This window comes from Balaenoptera borealis (assembly GCF_965194805.1).
Source record: "Balaenoptera borealis genome assembly, chromosome: 1".
NCBI classification, from domain to species: domain Eukaryota; kingdom Metazoa; phylum Chordata; class Mammalia; order Artiodactyla; family Balaenopteridae; genus Balaenoptera; species Balaenoptera borealis.
Window position 1 is genome coordinate 127,954,692 of NC_138860.1, and position 15,920 is coordinate 127,970,611.

At 38.3% G+C, this 15,920-nt stretch overlaps 1 protein-coding gene across 2 annotated transcripts in view; it reads right to left on the reverse strand.

The window, feature by feature from the left end:
- The window catches only part of ST6GALNAC3 (ST6 N-acetylgalactosaminide alpha-2,6-sialyltransferase 3), a 553,138-nt gene that overhangs the window by 208,392 nt on the left and 328,826 nt on the right, over nt 1–15,920 (reverse strand). For both annotated transcript variants that reach the window (XM_082355784.1, XM_082355783.1), the window contains one exon: nt 8,491–8,900. In XM_082355784.1, coding sequence (XP_082211910.1) covers nt 8,491–8,900 — 410 coding nt within the window. The remainder of the gene's footprint in view (nt 1–8,490; nt 8,901–15,920) is intronic.

Here is a 15,920-nt window from a genome sequence, read left to right on the forward strand (position 1 = left end):
CCAAACCTGGGGGTCCAGCAATGGGAGGAGGAATTCCTATAGAATCAGACTTTGAAGGCTAGCAGGATTTGATTGCAGGACTTCAACGGGACTGGGGGAAACAGAGACTCCACTCTTGGAGGGCACACACAAAGTAGTGTGCACATCGGGACCCAGGGGAAGGAGCAGTGACCCCATAGAGACTGAACCACACCTACCTGCTAGTGTTGGAGGGTCTCCTGCAGAGGCTGGGGGTGGCTCTGTCTCACCGTGAGGACAAGGACACTGGCAGCAGAGGTTCTGGTAAGTATTCCTTGGCGTGAGCACTCCCAGAGTCCACCATTAGCCCCACCAAAAAGGCCCGGTAGGCTCCAGTGTTGGGTTGCCTCAGGCCAAACAATGAACAGAGAGGGGACCCAGCCTCACCCATCTGCAGACAAGCAGATTAAAGTTTTACTGAGCTCTGCCCACCAGAGCAACAGCCAGCTCGGCCCACCACCAGTCCCTGCCATCAGGAAACTTGCACAAGCCTCTTAGATACACTCATTCACCAGAGGGCAGACAGCAGAAGCAAGAAGAACTACAATCCTGCAGCCTGTGGAACAAAAACCATATTCACAGAAAGACAGACAAGATGAAAAGGCAGAGGGCTATGCACCAGATGAAGAAACAAGATAAAACCCCAGAAAAATAACTAAATGAAGTGGAGAGAGGCAACCTTCCAGAAAAAGAATTCAGAATAATGATAGTAAAGATGATACAGGACTCAGAAAAAGAATGGAGGCAAAGATCGAGAAGATGCAAGAAATGTTTAACAAAGATCTACAAGAATTAATGAACAAACAAACAGAGATGAACAATACAACAACTGAAATGAAAAATACACTAGAAGGAATCAATAGCAGAATAACTGAGGCAGAAGAACGGATAAGTGACCTGGAAGACAGAATGGTGGAATTCACTGCCATGCAACAGAATAAAGAAAAAAGAAAGAAAAGAAATGAAGACAGCCTAAGAGACCTCTGGGACAACATTAAACGCAACAACATTCACATTATAGAGGTCCCAGAAGGAGAAGAGAGAGAGGAAGGACCCAAGAAAATATTTGAAGAGATTATAGTCAAAAACTTCCCTAACATGGGAAAGGAAATAGCCACCCAAGTCCAGGAAGCACAGCGAGTCCCATACAGGATAAACCCAAGGAGAAACATGCCGAGACACATAGTAATTAAATTGGCAAAAATTAAAGGCAAAGAAAAATTATTGAAAGCAGTAAGGGAAAAATGACAAATAACATACAAGGGAACTCCCATAAAGTTAACAGCTGATTTCTCAGCAGAAACTCTACAAGCCAGAAGGGAGTGGCATGATATACTTAAAGTGATGAAAGGGAAGAACCTACAACCAAGATTACTCTACCCAGCAAAAATCTCATTCAGATTTGACGGAGAAATCAAAAGCTTTACAGACAAACAAAAGCTAAGAGAATTCAGCATCACCAAACTGGCCCTACAACAAATGCTAAAGGAACTTCTCTAAGTGGGAAACACAACAGAAGAAAAGGACCTACAAAAACAAACCCAAAACAATTAAGAAAATGGTAAAAGGAACATACATATCGATAATCACCTTAAACGTGAATGGATTAAATGCTCCAACCAAAAGACACAGGCTTGCTGAATGGATACAAAAACAAGACCCATATATATGCTGTCTACAAGAGACTCACTTCAGACCTAGGGACACATACAGACTGAAAGTGAGGGGATGGAAAAAGATATTCCATGCAAATGGAAATCAAAAGAAAGCTGGAGTAGCTATACTCATATCAGATAAAATAGACTTTAAAATAAAGAATGTTACAAGAGAAAAGGAAGGACACTACAGAATGATCAAGGGATCAATCCAAGAAGGAGATATAACAAGTATAAATATATATGCACCCAACATATGAGCACCTCAATACATAAGGCAACTGCTAACAGCTATAAAAGAGGAAATTGACAGTAACACAATAATAGTGGCAGACTTTAACACCTCACTTACACCAATGGACAGATCATCCAAACAGAAAATTAATAAGGAAACACAAGCTTTAAATGACACAGTAGACCAGATAGATTTAATTGATATTTAAAGAACATTCCATCCAAAAACAGCAGACTACACTTTCTTCTCAAGTGCGCACAGAACATTCTCCAGGATAGATCACATATTGGGTCACAAATCAAGGCTCAGTAAATTTAAGAAAATTGAAATCATATCAAACATCTTTTCTGACCACAACTCTATGAGATTAGAAATGAATTACAGGGAAAAAAACGTAAAAAACTCAAACACATGGAGGCTAAACAATACATTACTAAATTACCAAGAGATCACTGAAGAAATCAAAGAGGAAATCAAAAAATACCTAGAGACAAATGACAATGAAAACATGACGCTCCAAAACCTATGGGATGCAGCAAAAGCAGTTCTAAGAGGGAAGTTTATAGCTATACAAGCCTACCTCAAGAAACAAGAAAAATCTCAAATAAACAATCTAACGTTACACCTAAAGGAAGCAGAGAAAGAAGAACAAAGAAAACCCAAAGTTAGCGGAAGGAAAGAAATCATAAAGATCAGAGCAGAAATAAATGAAATAGAAACAAAGAAAACAATAGCAAAGATCAATAAAACTATAAGTTGGTTCTTTGAGAAGATAAACAAAATTGATAAACCATTAGCCAGACTCATAAAGAAAAAGTGGGAGAGTACTCAAATCAATAAAATTAGAAATGAAAAAGAAGTTACAACAGACACCACAGAAATACAAAGCATCCTAAGAGACTACTACAAGCAACTCTATGCCAATAAAATGGACAACCTGGAAGAAATGGACAAATTCGTAGAAAGGTATAACCTTCCAAAACTGAACCAGGAAGAAATAGAAAATATGAACAAACCAATCACAAGTAGTGAAATTGAAGCTGTGATTAAAAATCTTCCAACAAACAAAAGTCCAGGACCACATGGCTTCACAGGTGAATTCTATCAAACATTTAGAGAAGAGCTAACACCCCAAACTTATTCTATGAGGCCACCATCACCCTGATACCAAAACCAGCCAAAGATACTACAAAAAAAGAAAATTACAGAAAAATATCACTGAGGAATATAGATACAAAAATCCTCAACAAAATACTAGCAAACAGAATCCAACAGCACATTAAAAGGATCATACGCCGTGATCAAGTGGGATTTATCCCAGTGATGCAAGGATTCTTCAATATACGCAAATCAATCAGTGTGATAAAACATATTAACAAATTGAAGAATAAAAACCATATGATCATATCAATAGATGCAGAAAAAGCTTTTGACAAAATTCAACACCCATTTATGATAAAAACTCTCCAGAAAATGGGCATAGAGGTGACCTACCGCAACATAATAAAGGCTATATACAGCAAACCCACAGCAAACATCATTCTCAATGGTGAAAAACTGAAAGCATTTTCTCTAAGATCAGGAACAAGACAAGGATATCCACTCTCACCACTATTATTCAACATAGTTTTGGAAGTCCTAGCCATGGCAATCAGAGAAGAAAAAGAAATAAAAGGAACACAAATTGGAAAAGAAGAAGTAAAATTGTCACTGTTTGCAGATGACATGATACTATACATAGAGAATCCTAAAGATGCCACCAGAAAATGACTAGAGCTAATCAATGAATTTGGTAAAGTTGCAGGATACAAAATTAATGCACAGAAATCTCTTGCATTCCTATACACTAATGATGAAAAATCTGAAAGAGAAATTAAGGAAACACTCCCATTTACCATTGCAACAAAAAGAATAAAATACCTAGGAATAAACCTACCTAGGGAGACAAAAGACCTGTATGCAGAAAACTATAAGACACTGATGAAAGAAATTAAAGATGATACCAACAGATCAAGAGATATACCATGTTCTTGGATTGGAAGAATCAACATTGTGAAAATGACTATACTACGCAAAGCAATCTACAGATTCAGTGCAATCCATATCAAATTACCAATGGCATTTTTTACAGAACTAGAACAAAAAATCTTAAAATTTGTATGGAGACACAAAAGACCCTGAATAGCCAAAGCAGTCTTGAGGGGAAAAAAACGGACCTGGAGGAATCAGACTCCCTGACTTCAGACTATACTACAAAGCTACAGTAATCAAGACAATATGGTACTGGCACAAAAACAGAAATATAGATCAATGGAAGAAGATAGAAAGCCCAGAGATAAATCCACACACCTATGGTCAACTAATCTATGACAAAGGAGGCAAGGATATACAATGGAGAAAAGACAGTCTCTTCAATAAGTGGTGCTGGGAAAACTGGACAGCTACATGTAAAAGAATGAAATTAGAACACTCCCTAACACCATACACAGAAATAAACTCAAAATGGATTAGAGACCTAAATGTGAGACCGGACACTATAAAACTCTTAGAGGAAACCATAGGAAGAACACTCTTTGACCTAAATCACAGCAAGGTCTTTTTTGATCCACCTCCTAGAGTAATGGAAATGAAAACAAAAATAAACAAATGCGACCTAATGAAACTTAAAAGCTTTTGCACAGCAAAGAAAACCATAAACAAGATGAAAAGACAACCCTCAGAATGGGAGAAAGTATTTGCAAACAAATCAACAGACAAAGGATTAATCTCCAGAATATATAAACAGCTCATGCAGCTCAATATTAAAAAAAAAACAAGCCAATCCAAAAATGGGCAGAAGACCTAAATAGACATTTCTCCAAAGAAGAAAGCACATGAAAAGCTGCTCAACATCACTAATTATTAGAGAAATGCAAATCAAAACTACAATGAGGTATCACCTCACTCCTGTTAGAATGGGCATCATCAGAAAGTCTACAAATAACAAATGCTGGAGAGGGTGTGGAGAAAAGGGAACCCTCTTGCACTGTTGGTGGGAATGTAAATTGATACAACCACTATGCAGAACATTATGGAGGTTCCTTAAAAAACTAAAAATAGAGCTACCCTATGACCCAGCAATCCCACTACTGGGCATATACCCAGAGTAAACAATAATTCAAAAATACACATGCACCCCAATGTTCATTGCAGCACTATTACAATAGCCAGGTCATGGAAGCAACCTACATGCCCATCAACAGACGAATGAATAAAGAAGGTGTGGTACATATATACAATGGAATATTACTCAGCCATAAAAAGGAATGAAGTTGGGTCATTTGTAGAGACGTGGATGCATCTAGAGACTGTCATACAGAGTGAAGTAAGTCAGAAAGAGAAAAGCAAATATCGTATATTAACACATATATGTGGAATTTAGAAAAATGGTACAGATGAACCGGTTTGCAGAGCAGAAATTGAGACACAGATGTAGAGAACAAACATATGGACACCAAGGGGGGAAAGTGGCAGGGGGTTGGGGTGGTGTGATGAATTGGGAGATTGGGATTGACATGTATACACTGAAGTGTATAAAATGGATGACTAATAAGAACCTGCTGTATAAAAAAATAAATAAAATAAATTTCAAGAAAAAAAAATAACTAATAAAGAGAAAGAATTGGTACTATCTTCTATCTCATGGTAACCAAATGGTTAATGAGACCAAGTTTCTCTTTATAAGGTATATCAGTTAATAAATGAAAAAGAAATGATGAAATATCACCATTCTGTAATCTCTAATGAACTATTCGATCTAGACAATGATCATTAATGAATGCTAACATAAAGAGACAGAAAACTTGACTGTCTTCATCCTGATAGAAGTATCACCTAATAGTCTTGATAAATTTTTTTTAAAAATTAGACCCAAATCCAATAAATCCTCAATATAGAGATACCAAAGTAGAAGTATCATGGGGGTGCAATCAGCACAATCTAGATTGTGGACAAATGACTAGGTTTTTTTCAATAATAAAGGGAGAGAGTGGGAGGGAAGAAGCCATGTGTTAAGAGAAATATAGGAGACGTATCAATTATTTGTAAAGCCCTTATGCTAATCCTGATTTGAACATGCACAGACCTTAACACTAATCCCGATTCAATTAACTGTTAAAAATATTAATGAGATCATTGGAGAAATTTGAAAACAGACTAAATATATATTGTTATTAAGAAAGTATGCTGATTTTTCTGTAGGACAATGGCATTGTGTTTATTTTTAAGAATCTTTACCTTTTAGAGATACATGCTGAAATATTTATGAATAAAATAATATGATGTCTGGCATTTGCTTCAAAATAATCCTTGGGGAGGGAGAAAGTGTACAGGGGTATAGATAGAACAAGATTGGCTATGAGTTAATAATTATTCAATCTGAGCTGTGGTATACAGCAGTTCATTACAGCATTAGTCTCCCTATAAGTCTGACATTTTCCTTCATAAAAAGCTAAAAAATATCCTCTTTGAAATCTGGCAGTGAACATCAGGTCACTATGGGAAATCTTTAACAATAAAATCCACACAGCTAAATTTAGGGTACAGATTTAAATCATTGTGGAGATTGCTGCCCTTGAGGTCGTTTTGGTCGACCTTTTGTCATCCAACCAGATTTTACCAAAACTATCTGTTCTGCTCATTTCTAGCATAGATGACTTCTTTGGTCTGGTTGCAGTATTCAGTGAAGCACCAGACAGGATTAGACTTGGGGAAGAAAACAGCAAGAAAGCATCATAAAATCATTTTGACTTGTTTTTCCTACTTTTATTTTGGTAACTCTCCCAACTGAATGATACCTGCAAATTAATTTTACCGAGTGCGCTTTTTCCCACTATACAAACAGCTTTCCTCATCACAGCCAGTAGGAAAATGAATCTCCCAAAGCTATTCTCTTCCAGTGCTTGTTGTACAATCAACACATCTGTGACAGTGCTGTCTCACTGAAAGCTCACAGCAAAGCAAGCATGATATAAACACATGGGGACAGACAGCACGCTGAGCTCTTCTCTGATACCCCAGAATTATTCTAGGGCTTATAGTTATGACTAGGGCATACCCTGAGGGCTAAATGTTACTAATGAAAAACCAAATATACCTAATTAACTGCACTGCTCTGGGCTAGTGAGAGACCAGAAATTTCCAAAGCCACTTGAGAATGGTCGTATTTATATAGAATGGTGCTACATGTGAGAGTATTTCTTTGAAGCACATACCTACTCCTTTTATCCCTAGTGCCTGTCTCTTTGGACTGTTTATGCTACACTGATTCAAATCCTAACACTGGGATTCTTCTTGCTAACGCTAAAGTGGAAGGGGCCACTATCATGGCTATTTGTCTTGCATTTCATTAGAAGCTATGCATTTTTGGTGCTCAGAAGTAGAAAACACTAAATTCCACCTACATTATCAGTAGGAGAGTTGAGCCAGATAAGATTTTAAAATAATTATCAACATTTAAATTATACCCAGAGACATCAGAAACTCCCCTTCTCAAGCACACACTGCAATATAGTTGAAAGTTTAAATTTGATAATAAGGAAGTATAAAAGACAAGATATTTTGAGGAAATCAGAATGTTAATATTAGAATTATAGTCAATGCTCAATTTATCCATGGTATTACACAAAAAGGCAAAATTCACAGTAATTCAAACTTTCAGCAATCAGTTTCAATATTTTCCTTCAGCAGTTCTTTATTAGAACTAGATATATGAACTAAGGTAAACTGATTTATAATTCTACTTCTCTCTCACATACTGGTTACCTTTCTAAAGAGGGAGGAAAAGTGGTGAGCAATAGTTATACGGGAGAAGAGGAGGAGGAAGAGGGAGTAAGGGGAGGAAGCAGGAAAAGTAAGGAGTAGGAGAAGAATAAGACAGGCAGGCCTCGGGAAAGGTGGTTTACAGAATGCTGCAGAAAACCGGATGTAATGAAAAAAATGCAAATTGGTTTTTAGATCATTGAGTGAACGGTATGTATATCTCATTTCTCTTCAAGAATCCACTGTTAATGATTTTAAGGAATGCATAATTTCAACATGGTATTCCGCTTAACATGTTAAATGCTAAGTTATGGTGTTCACGATCGTAGGACCTATTTGCAGGCAAGAAGCTATGCAACCTTATTAGAGAATCAAGAGCTTGTTCTGTTTCGTGCTCTCAGTAAATTTTTGCCACAGCTTCCAAAGAAGTTTAGGTCCTAAAGTTCTCTCACATTTCTATTTTAAAACAGAAATGTGTAGACTTCTTTCGGCTAAAATCCAATTTATTCAATAGCAAATTGAGCTAAATAAGAAGAAATCTAAAGATATCTTGGAGAAGCAGCCAGTGTTTTTTTGGAGCCTCAAGCCAATCAAAAGGGAGAGAACAGAAGGTGGGGTAGGTGGAATAAATGGGGCCTAGCTGCTGGCTCATCAAGTAATCATAATAGTCAAAAACATATAACAATCAGTTTGAAAAGTTACTCTGTTCATTTGATAGCTGGCAAAAGAACTCAGCAAAGATTTACCATAAAAGACAATAAGGCTGCTTCTCAGAGGACTCACCTGTCTTTCCCGGTTTCCTTCTTAAACACTCCATCACAGTAACTCATGCGCTTCTCTGTGGTCACGTAAATCTGGGCATTGGGATAGATGTCAACAGTCTTTTTCAACATGTTGTAAACAATGCCATTGCCGTCTTTCCTCATATTGCGGAAAGGGCCCCAAATAACATAAATAGTAGCATTTGCTTCCTTGAAAAAATAATCAGGGTTTTTCAGCAAAAGAGGAACGCTGGTATGGGATACAACTCGAATCATTGTCATGCGGCCAACATCTTCTTCATAGCCCTTGGTGGGGGCATTGTTCATTCTCCAAATGCAGGAAGACTGGTCTATCTCGTTCCCCACCTTCTGGCCAACCATCTGACCTGAGTTTGACACTATGGCACAAAGCTTACAGTCCAGTTGCAAAGGCTGAAAAACAAAAAGAGAAACAGGGCGGGGGGAGAAATGTGTAAATTAGTAAGTTCCATCTATCCAAACAAGTTTCTCTGGGAAAACAGAAAATCCAGATATTGTGCATTAACTGCTGAGTGTGAGAATACCTCTGGAAATATATTTATACCAAACCAACAGTTAGTTGTGTTGCACTTTAATTTATTATTTAATTATGCCTGTCTATTAGACGGTAACCTCCGTAACAGCAGAATCCATGTGTCTTCTTCATTTTAACCCCACTGTCCAGAAGTCCCTGGAATACTATAGTAGCTCAATATATAGTGGTTAAGTCAGGAAATGAAAGCAATTTAATTTAGGTAATGAAGATAATTTATTAATGAAGATAATTTATTAATTAAGATAATTTATTAGGACCCTGAACTTAATATTAGGGAAGAAATGGACTTTTCCAATTCATCTAGAATTACTGATTTAGTTGAAAAGAGAAAAGCAGTCCAGAAGAAACATATCAACATACCAACAGGTTCAATCTAGGTGGGCAAATTGAGTAGCAAAGAGACTCAGAAAAGTCACCAGGATAATTATCACACAACTGTCAATGGTAGGGACTCAAAGCAGTTATTTGACTAACTACTAACTACTATGTACTATGTTCTAGGGGTTGGGGATTCAGCTGTGAAAATCTTAAACAAATATCCCTGCCCTCACAGAGCTTACATACAAGTGAGGGAAGAAAGGCAACAGACAAATCTGCACAGTATATGTTAGATGGAGGTAAGTGCTAAATAGGGAAAATTAAAGCAAGGAAGGAGGTAAGGATGTATCTATGTGAATGTATGTGTGTGTGTTGGTGGAGTGACCAGAAAAGGCCTCAGGAAAAAATTATATTTGAGGAAAGACTTGAATGAAGTAAAAGGGCTGACCATGGGATTTTGCAAAAAAAAAAAAAAAAAGGCATGACTGCAAATACCCCAGGGTAGGAGAGGAACAATAGGGAGGGCAATGTAGCCTGGCAGAGCATTGAAAATAGCGAGTGAGTACTGGGGCAAGAGAGCTGGCAGAGGAGCCATCACTTAGGGCCTTTTACTTAAGAGCCACTGAGGGCTCTGGGCAGGGGAATGACTGATCCAAATCACATTGTAACAGCTTTGGCTGCTGTGTGGAAAACTGACACAAGGAAGGCAGGGGTAGAAACTGTGAGAACAGGATGCTGCCATAATCCCAGCAAGAGAGGATGATGGCTTGGACCAGGTTGGGTAGCAGAGGAGGTGGTAAGAAGCTGGTCACATGCTGGATATTTTCTGAAGGTAGGGCTTGCTGGGTTGACCAGTAGATGGAAGGTGAGATCTGAGAGAGAGAAAGGAGTCGAGGATAACTTCAGATTTTTAGCCTAAGCAATTGGAAGCCTGGAGCTGCCTTTAACTGAGAAGGAGAAAGCTTCAGGAGAAACAGACCGGGGGAGGAAGCAGGAGCTCATTTCCAGACCTGTTAGATTTAAGGTGACTTGAACATAGACTCCTGCAGCAAATGTTATAACAAAACTACTCAAGCAGCTTTTGTTTATCTTCCTGATTACTAAAGTAATATGGGCTTGCTGTGGAAAACTTGAAAAATATAAAAAGAATTAAAACTCTCCATATTTCCACCACTCAATAACTGCTACAATGTTTTGTAGTATTTTCTTCCTTCTAGACATGTTGAGAAATACCATTTATACAATTTGGCCACCTTGATTTTTCAATTAATTTCACATCATTAAACTTTCCCATGTTAATAAATAGTCCTTAGAGATATATTTAATGCCTGCATAATATTCCATTGTATGGATATAACATAATGTACCTATCTGCCTCTTTCTGGGCATTAGCTATTATCTGATTCTTTTCTATTACAAAAAAATTGCTTTGATGAGCATCCTTATGCTTCCCATTGTATTCTGGATGCTAACAGTTATTACATTAATTTAACTTTACTTCTTTGATTTCGTTTTTATGGTTCACTGTAAAATACACTAGAATGACAAGGTTATTTGAGATGTCAGATTAAGAATTTCAAAAAAACTTGGGGCTTCCCTGGTGGCGCAGTGGTTGAGAATCTGCCTGCCAATGCAGGGGACACGGGTTCGAGCCCTGGTCTGGGAAGATCCCACATGCCGCAGAGCAACTGGGCCCGTGAGCCACAACTACTGAGCCTGCGCGTCTGGAGCCTGTGCTCCGCAACAAGAGAGGCTGCGATAGTGAGAGGCCCGCGCACCGCAGTGAAGAGTGGCCCCCGCTTGCCACAACTGCAGAAAGCCCTCGCACAGAAACGAAGACCCAACACAGCCAAAAATATAAATAAATTAATTAATTAAAAAAAAAAAAACTTTACTTATGCAGCCCACAAAGGTCCATTTGTGAAGTGCCTTAAAACTCTGCTATGAAAGTGACTGTCCATCACTCCTGCTACAGTAAGATTTCTGAACTAAGGTGGGCAGCAGGTGATCCAGGCACCAGGTTAGAATAGGTCCGCTCAAAGTGGGTGAGTATATTAGGGCACTTGGAAACGGGGTTCTCTAGGTTGGTGCCATAGTGAAAACTTCACCAATGGGCGAATGGAGGCACAGGGGGTTGCCTCTGAGAATCAGGCATTGATCTGAGCCCCTTCCTCATGCACCTAGGAGCCCACAGTCTTCGGGGATGATAAGGAAGAACACAAAGTTCTTCCTGCCAGGCGATTTGCAGCTGGGCCTGACATCCATTTCACTTAGCTGAGTCCTCCAAACTCACTTAGAGTCACACAAATCACTGCCTGATTTAAATTGTGTGGGTCACATGGCACATTCCAACTTATCACCAAGATGCATATGGTGCAGGGAGGTTAGGTTCCATTTACTGTTCCAAGAAGTTGCTTCACTGTATGATAAAAACATTTTGAGGATACGGCCTCCACACATTAAAAAAAAATCAAAAAGAAAAAAGAAAGATATAAAGAAAAAGCCTTGGATGTGTTCTAATCTACAACATGTAGCAATCTGCATTGGATTTCCAAGTCATTAAAGTGAATTAGCTGGTTCTGCTGTTACAAAGCTTAATTTAACTCATAAAAATCAGTCTACTGGTTTCACTTGACAATTGTGACCTCTGAGAGTGATCAATTAAGACATCACAATCTGTTTCATGACAACATATCAGGATGCTGCAGCTGTGCAGTTTATGAGGTCAGCAGCTGACTAACAACTTGAGGGCAAACACTGGGAATAACAGCCTCTTGTCTATGTGACAAACATGTAATTGGGCAGGGTGCTACGAATGTAATGACTTTGGGGATAGGTGGTGATCTTTAAATTGCCCCTTTCTTTTATACTATTCGCTTGGCCATATTGTCACCACGGCCAGAGTGGTAAGAAACTTCTGCATGTCATACTTCTTGTTCTCAGACCTGCCTAGCTGTCTGGTTTCCTGAATGAGGTGCCAGGAGACATTGCTGCATGGAGTGACTGCTCTATTTACCACTTGGTTGCAGGAACCATCTTTACAGTATGATAGGCGTGCAGGGCTAGATGAATGAAACAATCCTAATCAGAATCAGAAGCTTCAGGTAACACGAAGAGCTTGTTAAAGCACAAGGGACTCATTTATATGTTTGAAGGCACCTTCAAACTACAGTAAGCCATGATAAAAAGAAAGACACACCTGGGCATGAATGGATGGTTTGACCCAAGAGCTGCTCTTATCTGGTTATCTCAGTTCCTTTTATTAGCTTTATCGCTGCATCTTGTGATCTCAACTTTCTTTGTTAAAACGTCCTGCTGTTTCTTGAGCTCGTTTATGTTATTTGATTTGAGGCCCTTGCTTGAAAATTTATTCCATATGTGTCCACTCGCTCAGTTCTGCCTCAGTAAGCAGTTTCTTTCTAGATTGAGGCCCTGGATTTTCTGAGACCTTTGGAAAGATTTATCTGGCTCCACTTTATCAAGTCTCATCTTAACTTTCAATTCTCCTTTTCAGTTGACTTGTGCCTAGTTTTTGTTTCTCTTTATTAAAAACAAACTTGACCTCTTTGTCTTTTCCTCTTGTACACTCAAAACATCAAGCCAAACACTTTGCTTGGGCTTGGGCTGTGTCTATAAACTGAGATCACCACAAATATACAGCCGACCCTGTCTAGGCAACTGTGTCACTGTTAAGAGAAAGCTCACAAATGTCAAACGCTTCCTTTTATTTGACATCTAAGACACTGATTTTTTTTTAGTGGTAACATCATTATACAGGCATACCTTGTTTTACTGTGCTTCGTTTTATTGTGCTTCATAGATATTGCGTTTTTTACAAATTGAAGGTGTGCAGCAACCCACGTTGTCATATGATGGTTAGCGTATTTTAGCAATAAAGTATTTTTTAAATTAAGGCATGTACTTGTTTAGACATAAGGTGATTGCACAGTTAATAGACTATAGTATAGTGTAAACATAACTTTTACATGCCCTCGGAAACCAAAAAATTCGTGTGACTTTACTGCAATATTCACTTCATTGCAGTGGTCTGGTACAGAACCTGCAATATCTCCAAGGTTTGCCTTATTTGATTTGGGTATTTTCTCCCTCTGCAAAATATACTGGCTCTATACCTGCATACCTGGTAATAAACAGTCAGCTTGGGGAAAGTTAAGTATTTGGTGACATCTAGTAAACAATCAAGTAATTTTTACCTAGTACCTATTCTGTGCAAGGCTCTGTTAAGGGTAAAATAATTTTAGAATTCTAATCAGTGTGAGCTTTAACCTCAGTACACAGCCTTGAGGTAGGTGGGGAAGTTTTATGATCAACTAGGGTCAATTCATAGACTATTTTAAAGGTCTAAGGCATTGCCTTGAAAAGCAAGTCCTTTCTCTGCTAAAACAAATCTTGACATTTGCCTCCTTATAAGAAAAAGGACTTGATTCCTGTCTGGGATGCAGGGAGAGGATGAGAGAGGGAAGAAGCAGTGTGAGGGAGATATATAAGTATGGTGTATTACATTTATTGATATTAACATGATTGAATACATATTATGGGCCAGTCATCCTGCCCAGCACTTTATTACATTATTCCATTCAGTTCTCATAATAAATTCTTCAAAAGTTAGTTTTTATTTCCCATTATTGAGTTGAGGAAATTGAGACAAACATTATGTCCAGTGGGTACTAGATGTCTTTCAGGTTAAAAAGAGAGCACATACTATCTTTCATGAAATGCACTCACAGCACTATTAAGAAGTGGGGGATATTAAAGAAATATTTACTATTAATTTGCACTATCCCTAAATACATATAGGCAAACACCTCAAATCTCACCCAGTATCATATTAAAATTATTTATATTAAATTATAAATTAATGTTTTTAACCATGCTGGCGGCCAAGAATGTCACCAAAACAGGACAAAGTTCTTAGTTGATGAAAGTCTTCTCAGGAGTGTTACAGTTTGCATGGGGGTAAAATTAACCTCTCCTTTCTGACAATGGCATTATGATGGCATAAGAAATTATGTGGACAATTTTTTCTTAATATTTCAGTTTGAAATACGGCTGAAATTTTAGTCTAAGATAAACTAATCATGACCAATTTTATTGGCTTTAAAATGGTCCTCCACATCTTTTCACTCAATTGGCTTTTCAAACTTTTTTTCATAGCAGCAGCGAATCGTGTTTGTTTCTGAAGCATTAAATGATTACAGTCCGTGTCCGAGAAAACAAAAGGCCATGGCAGATGTTGTTATAAGCTGGTCTCCGTGGCTAAAGAGAATACCTCCCCCTGTCGGAAAGCCTCCTTGAGGCAAATGCACTCTAGAAGCCCCCAGTGGCTGCTTTCAAGTCCTTGGGAAGCAAAGTCAGCTGGAGACGCCAAGCCCTCCTCTAACTCTTTGAGTCGCTCCCCTCTCCATACGTACGAAGGTTCTAGGACACCGGCTGCCTGGGATAGTATGCTCATCCTGTAGGTCATTTTACAGGCATGCTGATTTTTATTTTTGTCTTATCAGAAGCGTGAGCATTTAGCACAGAAATGGATTCTTGTTTGCATAAACGTTGAAGAACGTAAGCGCAAGAAATCCTTGATACTATGGAGGTAAGGAGGAAGACGTGGCTCTTCTCATCTCTTTTTAAGAGTCTGTGGTATTTTAATAATTAGATTTATTTTCCTGTGTGGAAATATTATTTAGGTGGACTCTAGAAACCAATTTACCATGACATGCCCAACTGATCCTTGCCTGGTTGAAAAAAAAAAATGACCAAAACTAACAGGTCACTCACTCTGATGGGCAAGTTTCACCTTTTGTTGAGTCACAGTCACTTTTCTCTTCAAACTAGGACACATATAGTTAAAGACTTCTTTCTGTTTTTCTGCTCTAAATGTACACACACACACACACACACACACACACACACACACACACGGTCACCCTCATCCAGCTAATGAGACAGCTCACTCTCCTGGCCACTTTCTCCATCCTACTCCTTACCAACCACTCTGGAAAATTCCCCTTCTCTCTTCTTTGGGTAAGAATCTGACAAACTGCCCTTTCATTTTTGAATGATATATTGGGACAACTGCTAAGCACTTTACATTTTAATCAGTAAGAAGAATGAAATATTTAACCTTTGCTTTTTTCTCCATGAATAAGCTTATAGACAATACAATAGATAATTAAAATCTGTGAATTAAAACTTGCAAAACAGTGTGGTTTCCCCAGCAAAGAGAAATGGCCAGGTACGAAAGGTCACCTGTCAACCAGTTCTAGTTATTAAATCTCTGCATTTATCACTGAGGTGGCGCTACAGAAAACGAAGGTCAAGACATTAAATTATGAAACAGTCAGGATTAGAAAAGGTCACTAAAAATTCAAGTAAAATTTAACCAAACCTGCTAATTCTATACCCTACAAGTAAGCAGACACAGCCAGGGATGAAACACAGCACTGGACAGAGCTAATCTATCTCCCTACTTTAGCCCCATATTGAAAATGGATTTCTATTTGATGTCTTGAAGTCTAAAATGAAACTTGCTCATCTCAAATAAA